The sequence below is a fragment of the Falco biarmicus genome, chromosome 4, assembly GCF_023638135.1.
Source record: "Falco biarmicus isolate bFalBia1 chromosome 4, bFalBia1.pri, whole genome shotgun sequence".
Taxonomy (NCBI): Eukaryota; Metazoa; Chordata; class Aves; order Falconiformes; family Falconidae; genus Falco; species Falco biarmicus.
The window spans coordinates 15,127,010-15,147,189 of record NC_079291.1 but is presented as its reverse complement, the minus strand read 5'-3'; the positions used below and the strand labels follow the sequence as shown (position 1 = coordinate 15,147,189).

General features: G+C 33.7%; 1 protein-coding gene across 2 annotated transcripts in view; it reads right to left on the bottom strand.

Annotated features, from left to right (window-relative positions):
• The window catches only part of ULK4 (unc-51 like kinase 4), a 249,721-nt gene that overhangs the window by 212,369 nt on the left and 17,172 nt on the right, over window positions 1-20,180 (bottom strand). Inside the window, exons 10-17 of one of the 2 annotated variants that reach the window (XM_056334570.1) lie at window positions 19,900-20,024; window positions 19,699-19,771; window positions 17,263-17,365; window positions 16,697-16,801; window positions 14,580-14,640; window positions 12,485-12,666; window positions 10,993-11,039; window positions 10,092-10,170 (exon numbers count right to left, since the gene is read on the bottom strand). In XM_056334570.1, the coding sequence (XP_056190545.1) occupies window positions 10,092-10,170; window positions 10,993-11,039; window positions 12,485-12,666; window positions 14,580-14,640; window positions 16,697-16,801; window positions 17,263-17,365; window positions 19,699-19,771; window positions 19,900-20,024 (775 nt within the window). The remainder of the gene's footprint in view (window positions 1-10,091; window positions 10,171-10,992; window positions 11,040-12,484; window positions 12,667-14,579; window positions 14,641-16,696; window positions 16,802-17,262; window positions 17,366-19,698; window positions 19,772-19,899; window positions 20,025-20,180) is intronic. The other variant, XM_056334571.1, reaches the window with a different exon arrangement.

Below are 20,180 nucleotides of genomic sequence, written 5' to 3'. Positions count from 1 at the left end.
GCTTTACAAAGAAAGCTAAGGATATATTCCCAAAGGTAACTGGTGAAGTGGCTGACAGTTTATTTGTTAACATCACATTCATTTAGTACCATTGACAGGCTGAATCTTTCCATTTTTAATGCTGCAGGATAACCACCCTTAAGTTTTTGGGAAAAAAGCAGCAAGGTACTTCAAATTTCCCATCTGGGATTTGCTCTTACTTGTCTTGATTTTTTTTTTCTTTATAAAAAAAAATCAAATGCATTATTCATGTTGCACTGTGTGTGTACGAATAAAGCAAAAAACCTCTAAGATATCATTTTCAGTTTAGATTCCCAAATACAACAAATAAAAGCAAAATTATTCCATGCATACACAGAGCAGGACACAAGTGATATGCTAAAGCCTCAGGAAACTGATGCCAGAGGAGGGGGGAACTGAAATTAGTTCAGCAAAAGCCTACATAGTACAACAGTCAGAAAAACTAAGCTTCCTGCTGCACAGTACATACATAATAAAGGCAGCTGTCAGGTACGTGGTACACTTCACACAATCATCATTTTCTTCTGGAAGTAAGTTAACCTGAAACTGCTTATCACCTTAGGATCAAACCAAAAAGGGAAATCCTATTCAAGACTCCTCCAGATGCCTTCCAAATCAAAGCAGCTTCCAGGTTTTAGTCTTTGCAGCCCTAGAAAAGGATGGCTTGCACAAACTAATCCATGAACTATTAATTTCTTTTACACTCCTCCTGCTTAACAGCAACCTCTGCTCTCAAGGCAAATATGAAATTGGGAGACTTAGGGACAGAAAACATATGTAAATTATATGTTTTAAGTTCTCTATGCAGCTGAATTGAAGGAAAAACATAAGCATTATTTACTAGCCTAACATCTATGATTATGTTACTTTTAAAAAGTAAGAACTATTGGGTCAAAGTCTGTTTCTTAGTAGGTTTTACACAGTAGAAATTTCTTTACATATTTCCAGTTCTGAAATGGAAAATAAGAAATGAAGTATTTCAGGTTTTTTGAGTAAATTTAGTCCTCCCTGACATAATTCCCATTAAAAGAAATTATTGATTCTACAGTTGTCTTGCATGTAAAACTCCCTTCAATGGGAGCCGCTTGTCTGCAAAAGATACCTGGGAATAATCTAGGACAGTGGAATAACCAACTTAAAACGTGGCAACTTACTTCACTACCACAGAATTTAAGTAAAAAAAAAAAAAAATCAATAGTAATATAGAGAGTTATTATATTATAGTGAAAAAATATTACTTTTAACTACAAATGTAAAATATTTTAACTAAGTAGGACTTAAAACTATTCTCACTGTACATTTACATTATAATGCATAGAATGAAAGAAAAAATGGAGTTATAGCATGTCATACAAAGAGTTTAAACAGCTACATTTTAAACTGTATGATTGTTTTATGCTAAAAGGTAAAATATGAGATCTTAAGCCTCAAATACTAGTTGTGTTAAAGAAGTCATTATTTAACAGCATTTTTGTGAGATAATTATGTTTCTTTAGCTGAGGTAATATGCAAATAGCTAACTGTACAAAGTAAATGACTATGCAATGTTAAAAAAAATTAAAAGCTTAAAGCAGAGCAAGTGAAATAAGAAACATTTCCCACTTTAAAAAGAAATACAGTGGGAATGGCCATTTGTCCAGAAAACAAAGTCACATTATGCTTTAAATAGAAGTCTCACAGCTTGTGTTGCAAAAATATTACAGTCAAGATGACCAAAGATATCAAATGGTTAGAATTAAAAAACAAAAGTGATTACAGGATTTATACGCTGAAATAGTCCTGCAAGCTGTCTGGTGACACATGAAACACTTCCATCATTATAACCAATTATGAAGAACCAGTTTAAAATGTTCTCTGATTTAAGATGTGTTACCCTATACATAAGCAACTTAAATATGGCAATCTTACACCCACACTGCACATCAGTCTCAAAGCACATATACAGAAGAATAAAGGTAATATTTTTTCCCCCAATGTTTCACTGGAAAATTGAAGTAGATTTTAGTGTTCTTTCTTCAAAAAATAAGTTTACTTCTGAAATAAGCAACATTAAAAAGATACACAACAATATTAAAGGTAAATGAGTCCTCCCAGCTACAAACAACACATTCAATAAATATAAAGAAGAATCTGACATAAGTCAATGTATATACCAGTTATAAACAACTGTGACAGTAAATTAAGGGTTTGTATGACTATTTTTATCCTAAAAAAAGTGTTACTCTATCTAAAATCAAAATATATGGAAAGAAATCATAAAAGAAATCATTTCACAAGATAAATCTTTGCCAATAAAAACCACAAGATGTCAGCTGGATCAAACTGCTTTTAAGATTTGTGAGTGGTCAGCTCCAGATGCTTTTTTAAAAAAGGTTCAAAAAACCCTCAAAGGGAACTTGGACACCCTACTTTAAATTATCTTCCAAGTCCAGTTAGGTACCGACCTTAAAACTGAGGCACGCACCATTAGAAATTTTCAGAAATGTTTTGCCAACACTTGCTATTGTTTGTCAGACACTCCCATCACCTATATCAACACAAAAGTTCTCTGAAAATTGCCAGCTTCCCAGCTTTCACTTTCTCATGTGGAAAGGCACTTCTTTGTATCATTATGCATCCTCCCATTGGATCTTAATTTGCCACTTTTCAACTTCATGAAGTGGCTTTATTCTTAAACTACAACATGAGAAAAACATTCCAATATATTTTTTCCCTATGTCATTCAGCATTTGAGGATAATTCAAAGATTTTTTACTAAAGAATCTGACACTCTTCAATACCCTCAGAGGTCTTCTAATTGATCGTTCTTTGTTTTCCTCCAAATCTCACCTTTAACTCCTACAATGCCTTTCTTTTAGATAAGTGAACTTGAATTGGACATAGCATTTCAGTAAAAGTTGATGGTGGGGACGTCCCCCCCTCTACCTTAAAACCCAGGCTGAGAGAATATTATGGGGCAATGGGGTGGGGTGGATTTGAACAAAACTCGACACTAAGCTACAAACTTGATAATATCTAACAGAAATCCTATGTTTTGCCTAGTAGAAAGAAAAAGTGGGAAAACAGTAATCAGAAAATGCTTTGAAGTTATAATTGGAAACAGAAAGTCATACCCAGTAACTAGAGAAGTATTTCATTCAAAATGTTCAGTTTGATGCTTTCGTACTTTTAATGCTATCTGATTGCTCAAGTTAGGAACCATAAACCTCAGCATTCTCAAAAATAAAAATGCAATTTCTTTTTAAATTAAAATTCTTTTTTCCTGAAAAAATATAGATAAGTTTAATATACTAAAAGTTCAAAACTATGGTGTAAATCTAAGACCATTCTGATTTAGAGTATGTATGATTAAAAACCAAATTTGTATGCCTATTAGTATAAAGAAGAATGAGCTCTCACTTCTCTATCTAGTCCTAATAATTGAACTGAATGCAAGACAGGTGAATGAATGACAGACAAGAGGAACATGCATAGAAAGACTTATTGGCTGCAGAATTTTTTAACATTGACTACATGGCACACTTCAGCAGACTGTTCCATATTCTTATTTGCTACACAGAGACATTCAGTCAGAGTTTGATACCATAATTTCAGCCATTTCAAGCCAGTATATCTAGTGTTACCATCAATAAAACCAGACTCAATATTGCTCTATCTCCTCCTTTGGGCTGGCACCAGCATTCACACATTGAGCTGGATGACAGAACGGATGCAAGTTTAAATGAGCCTGATATAAAACAAAGAGCTCCTTCTAATCTAGATCAGTTCCCTATTGATTACTCATCTTAAGATCACAGTCAATAGTGATGGTTCATCAGCTCGGGACATTTTTGAGATACATTCCTGCTACACAAAAAAACCTGATCTCATCATAACAAAGAAATGTAAACCCCAAATATCTCAAAGCTCAGTGTTTAGAATACTCAGATATAATATGAGAAGACCAACATACATGCTCTTGCTATAAAGCTGTAAGTAGATACAGTAAAACACCACTTCTCTCCATTGTATAACAGCATATGACTTTCAGAAGGGATACAGAAAGACTGGCAGATCAGAGGTTCACACCAGTCCCTTAAAACTGAAGCACTGCACCTAGCCACCTACCGACATACGTGTTCACTTCTGTGTCTGCCGAAAAGCTCCCAGAAGTAGGGGGAAACTAAGTATCAAAACATCTGATGGGAAGCTGTTTCGCCTCTCAACTGTGATACATATAAAGACTTCAGGACATCAGTAGGCATCCACATGCTGTATGTGAACGTAGAGTCTGCCTTTTCCCCCTCACGTATGTTACCCTTAATTCTCCCTTAACAAGCTTCTCTCTGAAGCTTACAATAGCCCAGGTCACTATCGTCTTTATGATAGAAGTAGCTGAAGAACACCGACTTGGTGTTTCATAGTATCAATTTAGGAGGAATATAAATTATGCCTAGAATCCTGAATGAAATATTGAAAACACAGACAAAGGTCTGCCAGAGAGCTTTGCATCTTCCAGAGATGCAGATATTTATCTACTGAAGAAAATAATCCTAGCAGCAAAGCTCTTAATTATCCCAAAAGTAACAGTCTTGTAGGTGGGGAAAAAAAACCAAAAAAACACACAGCATTTTTACTATTATACAAACTAAATTGAAAACTGTTGCAAAGAGATATATGGGCAACACCACTGACATAATTTTAGCAGAAAATTTACTATTTCATCTCTCAAAAAAACAGAGGACTAAGAAAATAGCGTCAAGTAGATGTCTTTTAAAAGTGTACAGGTTTTGCTTTGATCAGGCAGTTAGTTTAAGAAAATTGCAAAAAGTTATTTGATCCTGCATTCAGCAAAGTAAGTTTTCCATTCCCTCGCTAAGAATTTCCACGTTTTCTACTACGTACCTGGTGCAGATTCCAAATATAAAGCAAGCCCAATTGACTGGATTGATAAAATCGATTTTTTTGAAAGGGGGAAAAAAAGCATCTTCCTTCAATTATGATAAAAGGTCTTAATATTTTAACAATCCAGAATTGCCACTCTTGACAGATTCATTGTAGTTAATTTAATTATATCTACATTTTCTGTTTATTCACTCAGAAAAACTTTTCTCAAACACTCAGTGAGTTTCTGCCAGCAGAGGCCAATTGGCCTAAGAAATATTTATCTTTTATTTGTTTGTCTTCCTGCCACATATCCCAGGCAAGTATGTACGTTATATTTAGTGGACTGGGTTGTTGAAAACAAATTGAAGAAATGTATTACAGAGGTTGAAATGTTACTAAAAGTCATTCAGAAAACTTAAATGGAATCTCCTTTCACTGTTACAAAACTATTAAGTCACAATCCTGATTATGCCAGAAACATAACTCGAAGATTTTAATCATTTTACAAAACAGTGGACATGTGTGTGTGCACGCACATGTGCAAGTACTCACACACACTTTGTTACAGCTCCCATCTCCTGCCTACAGATAATTTTTTAATTGGATCTTTTTTTGTTTGGTTGGGGGTTTTTTGTTTTGTTTTGTTTTTTTGTTTGCTTGTTTGTTATTTTGGGGGTTTTTGTTTTGACCTAAGAGCTATCAGGTCAAACCAAGGAAAGTGCCTTTGAAGGAAACAAATACACTGAAATTATTATAATTGTGGGCAGACTCAGTAAGTTATTTACAATAAAACAACATTAAAACTAAATAGGTTGGGAATAAATGGCCAAATGAAACCATTTTTATTTGAATCTCTTTATAATATGGGCAGACATGGATAGACCTAGAAACAGGAGTTATCATAGACATAAGCTAGGAACACGACTTAAAATCAGCATTCTGCCTGAATTTGAATGACAACAAACTGCAGACCTAGACAAAAGTAGTACAATCAGACTAGCTAGAGTCTACATATGAATTTACAGGTTCTAAAACTGCACCTGTTACAATGCAGCTGTAGAAAACAACCACCAAATTGTACTTCAAAAAATCAGAAAAAAAGGCTCAAATTATATGGAGTTCCAATTTGGATTGAAACAGAAATCAGGACATTCCACTGCTTTGACAAAGGAATCACATTCTAAGGTCACTACTATGGAAATCATCTAATATGCTGTCATTCTCCATGGGCTATTTAGTTTACTAATTTGGCCATGGAATTCCATAAGCCACAGGCTTTGCAAAGAAACCTGCAGTGTGAAGGCTGTAGCAGGTTCTCTGAGCCCTTTAATCACTCAGCAGAGCACTGTACCCAGGTCTGTAAAAAAACCAGGCACAGCTGCCTCGGTCATAGTGTGAGACTGGCATTCCCAATCAGCAGATTTAAAAAAGGTAAGGAAAAGGACTAGATTTTTGCCTCCAAAAGAACAGAGAAAGCATGACTCAACAGGTGGAGGCGGCTGGTCTCCTACCAAACAGAGGACATAGCTCCCTGAAATGGAGGCATTCTGTGAAGTTGCTCTATCACCTCTTAACAAAATAAAAAACTGTGTCTGAAATCTCACATCAGAGTGGCTGTGTCCTACATGGCAGAAGGCCCAATCTATTCACAGAGAGGTAAGAACAACAGCTTCTTTCAATAAATAAGCCACATTAGATAGAAGCAAGTCTCCCTATCTTGGGAAGTATTATTCTTCAGTAAAAAGAAGAATAAGCAGGTTTTTCTTTCCAAGAATCCTGGAAAGAATCTTTTTTTCATAGAATCTAGTTCCTTAAGAACCAGTTTCAAAACCTAAATACAAAGATAAAATGTTAAAGTTTAAGTGTCTTCCTAAAATGACTAGGAATAAATAAGAGGAAATGATGTTTCAGATTTGTAAAGAGCAAATTCCATGGAAAAAAATTACATTACTAAGTCAGAAAAAAACCTGGCCTTTCAACAACTTCTACTGGAATTTCCAGATAGAAGACATTACACCTAAAATGTTTTCATCTTCAATTATACAAGAGATCAATTTCCCTATTGTATTCTAAGATCAGTCTTTTTTTCTAACCAATGCAGTATTCTTCTAAAAAACACTTAACTGGAAATAAATCAACTGCAAGGGAATTCACAGGTATACATATTCATTTACTATGCTTTTTTTCTAATATGACCTACATATTAGAATACTACAGCGGAAAAAAGATAGTATACAGTTCCAGTGTTTGTCTAGTCTGTGAAATAGCTTGCTTGCATTTTATTTTTGCGTTTTAGTGACCTCCGGTGGTTACATTTAAAACAAATTGCTGTTCACCGATTACCTGAATAAGAACACTATTTTTTTTCTTAAGAAAAAGTTAAGAGATGGGAAAATCACTAATTCTTCAAAACCCAACAAAATAAAGGTTTTTGGCACACAGTACGTGAAAGTTTACTTTAGCCTGTAACATGAGGATGAGACTTCTTTTCTTAAGTTTTTCTGCTTCTTCAGGACCTTACGTTACTACTGTTTAACAAATTGCTTGAACAACAAGGACGAAAAGGTTAATGTGCTGATTCAACCTCAAAGATAGAGGAACCATCCCTAAATAAACGTATAACTGGGTAAAAGACAGTGGCAGGCAGAAATGAAGAGCCAGATTTTAACATGTAAGGCCCAGCAGTGGTGTCCTGCATGAGTATCCATTAGGTCCTGTGGTACTTCAAAAGTACAAAAGAAATCAGAAATAACTGGATGAGTGCATAATGAGGTAACAAAGAGCTGCAAAGAGGCTATGACTGAGTGATAAAAATTGGAAAGAAAACTTGGTGTACATAGCATGGTACACATACAGGGCAAAAGTAATTCCAGAATTGTATCTTCATGGGCTCTGAACTGACTTTTCAGGCTTGGAAACAAAATTTTGGGGCTATAGGACATAGTTCTACTGAGGCATCACCTCTGCCTAACAGGTGTCAAAAAAGGAAACTGTATTAGTAGTTACTAGGAATAGAAAAGGAAACAAGACATAGAAACAACTATCAATATCAGTCATGTATCTTTAGTCTATAAGACCTGGATCACAAAGAGGCATTTTAGATTGTTCTTTTGACTAGCTACAGATTGGTTTTGACATCTCCTAAATCACAGCAGCCACCAAAAAACTTCAGCTACAGCATCAGCCAGCTCATCTAAGAGGATAAATCATAGCATGATATTTTAATACAGTATATAATGCTGTTTAAAATGTTTGGCTTGACTTTTTTTAAAGCATCACACAACATACAATAGCTGACAGTCCACAAGAATGTTCAACAAACTCACAGGTTCATCTAGTTCCTTTGCAGGGAGCAGTGGGGAACTCTGCAAATCAGAAATTCTTAAATGACTCCTTCCTACTTTTCCTGTAAATCAACTATCCAGTCTTGTGTACAAGCCTACAGTTACCTGATTTTAGATTACATATGCGAAAATAAATTTGAAAACATGGAAAAACTAGGATTCAATTTTTTTCTTCATTCTAGTTTTGTATGAGCATTCTAGATTTTTTTTCATTCAGAGATATTACTTTGTGAGAAAAAACTTTAAATTAATGTAATTACAGTAAGCACAGTAGATGCCATTTGAACAGTATTACAATTCACATTTTTTAATTTAAATAAGAAATCCTTATTTTCCCAATGAACATATATACAATTAACATAAGAATGGGGCCAGAAAGCGATAATGAAAATTAGTTTTCCTTTCTAGTCCAGTTTGAATGCCACTGGTCTCAGACTTAACTTTTGAAGTTAACTTTATTTAAGTATATGCATATTTCTAAAAATGCTAAATTACATTTGAGAACAATTTTTAAGTTCATATAAAAAAACCAAAAAATGGAAACACTTTGAAAAAAATGATGTTATAGCTCAATGTAAAACTATTTCAATCTTTTACATACACAAAACAGACTATCATATATATTTTCTATGATGGAAACTGGGAAGCTAGGGAAACCATTGCTGAATATATTTGTGCTAAGCACCTAAAGCCCAAAGTTATATGAGCATCTCAAAATTACTTTTGAGTACTTTCACTGGAACTTTTAAGAGGTAAATATCAGAAAAATTTGCCACATGCAAAAGCACACTTAAATTGCAACCTGGAATTAAATGGACATACAACTGTCAGTACTCAAAAGACTTGGACCACGCTTCAGTGACTGTAACCATAAGGACTCTTTCCCCACTTCATAACTTTACAAAACAAACAAAAAATGTTTTGAGTTCAGCTTTCACTGTGGAACTGAAATGTTAAGCAACACAGCAAGATACAGCAAGAACAACAAAAAATTCTTTAGCTGCATTGCCAATAAGGTCAGCTATTAAGAAATAGCTGCATGTACCTACACACCAGATCTGCGCAGTATGGAGGCATATTTGCTACCTGTGTTTAGCAGTGGTCTCTTACATTCAAACACTCATTACACTGAAATCACAACTTCACCTCATGACATAGAAATGTCACGCTCACACTTTAAACAGATAGTAAATAGCAGATTCTGTCAAGTTTACACAATTTCTGTGCATGTCACATACAAAAAAGGACAGTAAAATCACTTTGTCTAATCAGTCTTCTGTTTAAGTCAACTACTGAGCATGCAAAATGAAAAAAGGATGAAAAATATTTTTCTTCTCCAAAGAAAATTACTTGCTCTTCATTACATGCGTTCTTCAACAACTGTGAGGAATCTCAAATTAGCCCCATCTCAATTACTTTTTTGAAAAAAGGATTTCTAAGAATCAATTTTATATTTTTATACTAATTATAGTAATTACAATTCAGGATCACCAAATATGTCAACAGTTTCTTCTTGTTACACACATACATACACACACAAGCAGTATGACAGTGACTACTTATTTTCTGAAAAGAGAAAAAGGCTAGAGTTTTATCACTGGTGGGTAGTTCTGCCACAGGTTGGTAAAGATCAGAACCACAACTATATACATAGAATAAACTGAGAACTTTGTACATTTAATTAATTGAATTAATCAATTTCCCATTTACACATCTGAGAAAAAATAAAGCAGGGTTAAAAAAACCAAACAAACACCTGCAAACATTTCTGACAAAGAGTAAAAGCATTATCTAAACTTTCTGCCTCGTCACCTCCCTGTCACTTCCCCTCGACCCCCCAAAAAAGAGAAGGAAAGTTACCTCAGAAATAGGTACATTTTCTCCAAGTTCAGATGTGTGTAATGCCAGCAAACCAATCACTCGAGCAACTTTGGCACGTCTGCATATCAAATAAACTGTTTGTAGGTGCATGAATATTATTCCAAAAATATCACAAAACAAATTATGTCTTGTTTATATTTTACACAGATTGCCAAGGGCAGGAAATATTTGAAGTGTTATTTACAGCTCACATTTTCTTCTTATTTGCTTTTTCTTTGGATCATCAAATTATTTCAGTATTTCAGCTGAATTTAGCCATAAATTGACACATAAAGGTATTTCTTTCCTTTAGCACATAAGAGTGAAGATTCTTTAGTTTGTTATAGTCTTACTAATCAGTCATGCTCATGTTCAGTTTTCTTGTAACACAGAAAATTCTAATAGATCATTTTAAACTTTTTAGTATAGCTGACAAAACAGAAATGAAATCGGTATCAGCAAATCATTTTAAATGTTTCGTTAAAGAAAAAATTGGAATAATAAAATCAGTATCTATGAATCAAACAGCAGGGGGCACTACCACATTGAAATATTTCTGACAAGCATTTAAAGAAAAGCTACCACTATGGTTATTTTGCTACTGTTACGGAATAAATTGGATTATTCAGTGATTTTAAGCAACACTATATGACACACTAAATCGTAACTTCCAGATAAAATTTTAAAGATTTTTTATAATCTTTGGTACTGTAAAATAGCAATATATTAATTCAATGCTGAAAAAAATCAATCTTTTATATGCCTTCATACTGCTAGTCAGGTACCACAGCAGTCCGACAGGCTAAAGCATTCCTCAAACACACTGTTAAAGAGTGTCTTTAATCAAATTCAGTGGTAATTCCGTACTTGAACAAATTCATTTAACATAACTGTTACTTACATATCCCAGTTGGTGGCTGCACGCAGCTGCTGTATCAATATAGGAAACTACAGTTTAAAGAAGAGAAACATTAATGAATTTCAGCGATCTGATATATTCCAATGATAAAAAAAAAAATCAACATATCACCAATTTCATAAAAATTTATTTGGATAATATTTGCAAAAAGTATTATCATAGACCAATACTGTAGATATTGACTAATTGTTCACAAGAAAAAGGCTGAGGTTAAAAGTATTTCTTTCTATATTCTCACCTTAAATTACACTACTAAACATATATTAGTGTGCTAAAAAATGAACATATCTTTCATTATGAATAACACTTTACAGAGGAAACAAACATCTGATGCTTTCATCTACAAACACAGAGATTATCATATAGTCTAACCCAACAAGTATTTAATAAATTAATTTTGTGAGAATGGACAAAAATAGTTGGTAAAACTAGAATAATTCATGGACTGTCAACACGCATGATCAGCCACTTATGAACAAAACTGCATAATTACTAACTAATTTCTAAAATGTCCTGTTAATGGCAATTCATTTATTGGATCACTGTCTCCAAAAAAATTCTCCAGTGATAATGGAATATAACTCCCAGCAATTCTGTTTCCTGTTTTCACAAAAATTCTATGGCATAAGACCTACTATTGCTTCCAACCTGAATATTCTTCACTGAATTTTTCTGGCAGTGCAATTTTTGTCTTTAATATCTCTACATCCAACAATGACTTGTCAGAATATGACTTAGGTGCATTAGTATAAATGTAGGAGAACAAGGTAGTTTACTTTTTATCAATTACACTTAAAAACATGCATCTCAGGATGGTCTCTGTGATGCTTTTATATAATGGAGAAAATACCTCTATTTCTCTTCTGTACATGCAATACTCTGAAAAACATGTTAAACCACTACAGAGGATACTAGTAAAATTGTTTGGTAGAAAATGGTTACCGAAACGTGAAACTGCCATTTAGGTATACACTAAAAAGAACTCTTCAGAAAAGTACGCTCACTCTTTGAAACACTGCTTAATGAAAGGTTTACTGTATGTTCTTCAGAAAGTTTTCCTTGCTATTCTTTACAGACATATAGCTAAATAAAATTGATTTAACAATTCAAACATGAACTTTTTTCAGTCTTCTCTGTCACTTAATGAGTTACAAAGACTAACATTACATCATATGTTGCTTCACACTCTCTATCTAGGTTAGTTTTTATCCCAACCTTTTTACAAATACAACAAATCTGTATGTAAAGATATCTGAAATCTAAAAGAAAGAATTATTTTCCCTCACCTCTTTAAAAAAAAAAACTGACACGGATTTTAGTAAGGGTTGGGGGTTTTTTTCATTGTTTTGTATTTAACTTGCCATATTATTTTTGTCAGTGCACAAATGATCTCTTGAACTATAACTAAAAGCATCTAATTTTTCCTACAGTGGCAAGTAAACCATATTGATTCCTTCAAAGCTTTATTATTTACCAGCTGAGAGCTAATTAGCCTGCTTGCAATTTCCTTGTGGACAGCCACAGTACACAGATAGTACAGTAAGTTCAGTTTAGAACGCGCTGCTCCTGTATTCTTCTCAGTGGAATCAAGCAGTGAACATACTCGTTGCAAGAAGTCATTCCAGTCCGTGTCTTGCATAGATGATAACTTCTCAGCTAACCATAAGAAGCAAAGAAGTAGTTAAAGATAATGGATCTTTGATGTTGCTCTAACACACTAGAAAGTAACATCAATAAGTTCCAAAGTTTGAATCTAATGGTAAATCTAGTACTTAAAACATGAAACAAACATGTTATAATTCATGTCTGAAAATTATATAAATTTTAAAAAGTAGTAAGAAGAGAAACAAAGCATAAAAATGTAGCAATAAAAGCCTCAAAACAACTCTATTAAAAATTCATGTCATTACATTTAGGAAAGACAGTAACTGTTGTCCTTAAGCATTACTAATTCTTAAGAAAGTGCAGTTTTTCATTACAGTAAATCTGAGGCAAAAACTAAAGTCAGCCAGCAAAATCTCCTCGGAATCAATAAACTGAAAATGTGCATAGTTAGTCATATAGGCAGGTATCTATCTAGTTAAGCCTTAGTAGTATCAGAACATAGATCACTTCAGAAGGAATGTGGAAGAAGCCAAGTCACTAGGATGATTAACATAAATCCTGTGGCTCAATTCACTGACCAGTGTGCATGAATAGAGATTTTTTCAAAGACTTCCTTATCAGGCTCAGTGGATAACTTCACTCTAGCAGCCATACATACTGTCTGTTTGGTTAGTTGTTTATTAGTAACTTATGTGCCACCCTGATATGCTCCAGTACAGAACATTTAAGAGTATGGCTTCTGTCTTTTACTCCAATTTTACACAGAAGTAACACCCACTAATGAAGGCAATTATAAATTATATTAGTAAATGTGAAAAGAGGTTTGGATTTCAGGCATTTGGCTTATTTTCCATACTGTCTTTAATCTTTATTGATGAGCACCATCAAATTCAGGGTATTCAAAAACAATCAGAAAGCTGTCCAGAAAAAAAACCCTACAACCCTGAAAGTATTACAACCATAAAAAACCACTGGCTCATATTAAATAAATATACACAACAATAGTTAAACATATCAGAACATCAGTGTGATAATTTAGCTACTCAAATGCAATATGAAATAAAATAACATCCCCTTAGACACTTGAATCTGGTAATTTTTGTCTAGGATGTTAGCCAAATCAAAAATATTTTCTGTTACTACAACCTTGATTAGGAGACTGGGGGACATTTTCTTACTTTTTCAACAAATTAACTCTCCAAAATACATACCTCATAGAAGGAAAAAAGTAACTTTTAAGTCTAGGAAGAGGTGTTCTGTGAATTCTAGAACTACATATCTGGCTGACATCCCTCTTCAAGCACAATGAAGCGTAACATTTCATTAATACAGACTACAGAAAATTTTCCAGTGGAAGAAATGTTACACTCATGACCATGAGCAACCTTTTGTTTTCAGAAATAACAGCAGAGTTTCTAGACACTAAAAACTAACAACAACAAAAAACCAAACCCCAAATGACTGCACACTGTCTTTTGGGATACAGTCCCTGTATTTCATGATTAAAGGTGGGACTGGCAAGGCTGCCTAGTATTATGGCTGATCAACACTGCACATTTTAAGATCCTGTTTTCATTTGCTTATCTGCCTTTCTCAAATTTTAATCTATTTGGTTGAATATTTCATTTAAAATATCTGGGTTTTACAAAAAATAACACGGGGGAAAATATTTGCTGTTTTTCTCACACTAAAACAGGGTCGACTGTCTCATTTTAAAAGCTTTTGAGCATGGGCTTGTAATTGAAAAAGGTAGAAGAGAAAGGAAGGGCGCATAACTTAGTACTTGAAAAGTCTACTCAAAATTGGTCTAGCTAAATACTTTACATATGCAATTTCAGTTTCAGAAAAGTTATGAGTTCTGCAACTGAGGCAGCTCATCATCTTCAAGAGCTACAGATCCTGTAATAGCGAGTCACACCAGTATATGCATAACTTAGGTTTTAACATCTTCAGAAAATCCATACCTGAGTATGCTGGTATATGTAAATTTTTCAAGTCAAATCTAATTGGTACCTGCTTCATTATCTGGAAAAATAAACAAACTTTACAACTAGTTTTAATACATTCCTGGAAATGTCTAAGTAGCTGAACATGAAACCAAAGATGCAAACATTATACAGGATGGGTGTACAAACCACTGCTCATTACTAAGGCATCTTCCATTGATTTCTGGTATGTATTTTATCCAAGCAGATACTTGAGATTTAACTCTATGTTTTTAATATAATTAAATTATTAGTATTTCCATTTAAGGTTTTTTTTAATGGGAATATAACATGAAGGGATTTTTTCAGTTTACATTTTTATCTTACTTGTATACGGAAAAATATTTGCATTTGGGTTTCAAAAGCTACAGAAACTAACTATGCAGCCGAGAGCTCATGAAATATTTTAGCAATTAATTGCCATACAGTAAATACATATATATACACACACTATATCATTCTAGAGTATAAAAAGTCACATTAACATCAATCACTTATATAATTACTAAAAAGCTGAGGCTTTTTTCCCCACACCACATCATTTTCTGGTACATTGTGAAATTGGATGACTGCTCAGTGACTGAACATTTGAGTGAAATTTTCAATAACTAAAGCATGCGAAAAAGGTAACTGTATACTGGAATTTAGCCTTTGACAGATGAAGCCTAGGTGTAACCAGAGAGCTGTTTTCTAAAGAAAGTTTTCAGTTCAATAGATCTGCAGAACACAGGGAAATTCTACAATATAAACTGACATTTCAGCTTTTAAAATTCTGCCAGCATCTAGTAAATCCCTTTTGAGATTAAACTGCAAGCTCTTCAGCTTTACCAGGTGTCAGTATCATCCATTAGTCTGAAGATCGCCAAGTATTCAGTGGCTCTGATTACACATGCCTGCAGTTTAGTGGGCTATTTTGCATTAATTCCAAGCCTGGCATTGCACTGGAAGGGGATTAGCATCCATGTGCACATTAGTAGGTACACTTACCCCTGATCTCATCTCTCATACTTGCAGTAAGAAGAGAAGCAGTGAAAGGCTAAGGCTTTGTGTCAGAGTCCTGAGACAGAACTGAGAATTTACAGAGGTGGCATCCAAATGCATAATTACCTTTGAAATTCTCCACTGGCAACGGACATCCTCCACCCCAAACACATTAAAACAGTATTGTTGGGTAGTTACTTTAGCTAGCTGTGTAAGATTTTTAATTTTTGAGAGTATTAGGAATTCCATTATAACAAAACAAAAAAAGTTGTACTCAAGCAATACATTAACTAAAAGCTGTAAGACATCCTTAATGAGATAGACGCTCACTTCCAATGACAAGTGTTGCATTTCCTGCATCCACCACTTACTGAATGAAGTTGCTAAAATTACAACTTCTTTTTTGTTTTTTTCCACAGAAATAAATTGAAGACTAAAGGGGCTCTTGCCTATCATTCCTTCCACTACTACTATACATGTGCCCATACATGCACATTATATTGCAATTGCAGTGCAACTCTTTTTTGGTCTTCCCTTTGCTGTCAATAAGTGTCTCTGCTCAAGAGACCCATCACAAACTGTTATCATGTTGGAATCCATATGACAGAAATTGGATGGACATTTCTTGTAACATCAGGTCTTCTTTTCCAAAGAAATTAAGTTCATATTTATTAGAAACATTATCACACCTAAAATTTAAAAAGTAACAAAAATTATTCTGTAAAGGTCTAACTCCTAATCTAGAAGGCTTCATAGATGGCCTTGTTTTGAGTATCCAAACCCACAGTTTTGTCCATTTAAGTAACAGATATTAATCCAAGTTATCAGAAAACAAATCTACAAAAGCACCAAACACAGCACTTAGTAGGTTCAATTTCTTGTAAGACATAATTTAATTTCAATCCCGAAATAACTCAGTTCTCCAAATTAGCAACACAATAGCATTATAAAAGACTGCCAAAAAATTGCATGAGCACTTGCCAGATGACTGGGTGGAACTGTTTTAAAATGAGAATTACAAAATACAGGAAAAGAGTTTTGCCCTGATTAAAGTTTTATCCGCAAAAATAGCCTCACCCACAAGTTCCTGAATCTTATATTTTATTTTGCTATACCTTTGGATTGTCAATGATTGGTGTTATGATAAGATCAGACTCAGTGTAAATGAGCTCTTTCAATGTTGACTCCATATCCTGCTGACTTGAGCACATATTTTTAGCCTAGAACAAGAACAAAGTTGGTTTTTTAAAAATGTTTTGGAAAAGAAAAAGTTCACATTTATTCCCAAAACACTTCATCTTAACATTATACCACACAGTTTGGCCATGTAGACAATATATTCTAACTTATTATTTAGTTAGTAGCAGACAGGGCCAGCTAAAAATTATAATAAAGAAACACATTGGAAGAAAAAGCACTGGGTCCAAAAAGTAGACTGCAAAGAAAGAAGATAGAATTATCCCTTTTATACACTGGGGAAAAAAAAAAGGAGACTAAGCATCTTACTTCTGAAGTTCTGCAATTTTTTTCTTTTTTCCCCACATAACTTGCACACTGTAGGAACTGCTTTCCTATTATAATTATGGAAGGATGGAGAAGACAGTTGGCTTTGCCATAGACTCGAGGCTAAAATTCTAACTATGAAGATACCACCACCCCCTAACATTATATTTCTACTCACCTTTTTCAAACATGAATCTCTTTGTGGAGAGTTTTGGATTGGGGCAGTAACAACAGCATTACTTCCTTCTACTGCAGTGTTAGTTCTAGGTGTGGGACGAGAACTTAAAAGAATGAAAAAAAAAGAGAAAAAAATTTAAAAAAAGAAAGACTACAGACTAAGCTTCACTGCAAACTATATACTTGATGCTCTTTTGAAACTTCCATGCCATACAGTAAACTTTCAGAGCTGACAAGCATAAATGATGCCATGCCTGAACTAAACATGAACTTAACTTCCTGTCTTTAAATATGTCCTGACAAGGTTAGTATTTGTTTGTCAGTTAGAAATGGGAAGGACTATGTGGTTTGTTTTTTGTTGTTGTTAAATGAATGCAATTTGATTATTTTCTCATGCACAGTTGCTCTCCAAACTGGATGCTAAAACATTATCTTAATTTCTAATAACAAGCAACATACATAGAAAGAGAACTAACCTCACAAAAAAATTGCAATTTATTTTCTTACTCTCTTCTGACTGCCAACTCTTAGCTAGGTAATGAGAAATAAAACCTGACTAATTCTCCTGTATTAAGGTGAACTGGGTTTACTTTTCATTTTTTCTTTTTAAAAATCTTGTCTGCTAATCAGACAATAAAGAAAGGAGAGACCAGAACACCACAAATTTGCAATTTTCATAAAGCTGCTCGTGAACTTGGTTTTTATAGTATACACTAATTCAAAGTAAAGTGTTTCAAATCAACTTCAGAATTAAAGTTGGCAGGCCAGGAAACTAATTTAATCAACTCCAAATGCACGCGTTTTCTTGATTAGCAGAAAGTAATATACACATTGAGTTGTGAATCAGCTTTATTAGAAAAAGCAACTACTTGAAAAACACAAACACCAAACAAAATTAAAGATACTTACGAAAATCAACGATCAAATCACTAACATATTCTTATTCTTGTCTTTTGTTATAAAGGCAGCATTTGTCTACTTTCAAGAGAGACTGAAATTTATAGGGCACAATGAAAGAGCGCCAAAATATTATCTACTAGCTAGATAAAACTAAGTTTTTTTAAAGTCCTAATTCTTATGGCAAAAAAATATATCAGGATCTGCTTGGAAGTTTAAGCAGTCTTATTTCCTTCACAAAAAAAAAATAAATTATTTCTAGCTAGAAGGCTGAAGAAATCATTTCAGGTTCCATACTTCAAAACATGTATTAAACGTGTTTTGTTTTTTTCCAAACCTAACTGCTTTCATATGTATTTGAGATACAGAAATTTTTTCCTACTTTTCCAGTTTCCAGCTGGTTTCTCAATTTGAACTAGTTGAAATTAATAACACTTATTCCCTTTGCACATGTAGAAGAAGCTATCACTGTTAAAAGCAGATCAACCACTCCAGCAGCTAAATAAATTCTGGTGCCAAGTCAAGAGCTTACTTTCACTTCAGTGTTTTAACACTTTAGTAGGTAACACCTGCTGCTTTGAGAAGTTAAATCGTTGAAACAAAGAGAATTTCAGAGAATATTTTTAAAACTGTATTACATTTCAAATTCCACATTAAAATAAGTGTACTTATCATGAAGTCTGCTGTTAAAAAAAAGTGGTTTTTTCCTGACAATTTCAATTACATGTTGTTATACTAAGTGTTTGTAATGCCATTGTAGCCTTTCTTTTCAGCAGACTCCTAAAGCAAAGAGTAAATGCTATTTTAAATTACTAACAGTATGGGTTTAGCTGTGATGATAGAAGTTATAAGTGAGATGAGAAGAAACACTTTATTAAAACCAAGTGTAACTGCTGGAAAAGTAGAAACACTATCATGTACAAAAGCCCTATTCCAGGTTATGCAAGAAGCTTGAAAGATTATTAAATTTCAGACTGGAATATTTCTGCCTGATAATGATGAGACAGTCTATCTGACTAGATAATCTTCTTGGCTTGAAACCTACTACAAAGTTTCAGAATCAGGCCTCAACTAAAACAAATCACTGTTAAACCAATCACTTTTTTATTTAATATCTATTTACTACTTGGTAGATAGTTACCAACAGCTTGTGATGAAAAGCTGCAGGCAGAATTTATTTGCAGGTCTTGAGCTGAATGCGTATCCTTGTGTATTTAAAGTAAGCATATTCTCAGCATATTCTCATATATATGAAGTAAGAAGGAAATAAAGTTCTAAATAAATTCCTCTGTTTAGACAGACAAAGAAATCAAAAGTCTACTTCTAAAAATTAGTGTAATAAAGCCATTAAAGCATTGCTTTAACTATACACACTGCTTTTACAGCTCTTCAAAAGTGTCTGAATATTAATTAAACTAGTGATAGAAAAGTCCAAAGGAGACACGCTAACAATATGTTACAAATAGAATAAAATGTCTGAAGAGACCGGGGTGGAGCAGGGGGGAACACAACAACATACAGGGTTTCAAGGTTTTCATACCTGAGAAGAAATATGGATTCATTTGATTCACCATCAACTGCACTTTTTGGGTGCAATTCAGTCTGAGTTTCTACTGAAAAGAGAACATGAACTTGCATTCATAAGTTAAAAACAAATAAAGCATAGGGAATATGCATGTTGGTAAGACTGACAAAATTCACAGGACAAAATAATTCAAAGTTAAGTAATAAACAATATTACCTATTTTTAAAGAATTGCTTAGTAGCTTATTATCTGCTCTTGAGGATGACAGGTTATCTAGATTTTTATGAGTATCTACTGGCTCTTTGGCACTCCAACACACTGATGACTCTGCGTCTTCACTGCTGTTTAATAAAAGATACCAATCACACAGATTTTAAAACAATTAAAAAGAGGGATCATATCTATTATTTGTTGCAACTATTAGCATACAATTCAGCTGTCATTCTCTAGAACAAACAGACTATTGTAATATGCATTACACATACTTTATATATCAG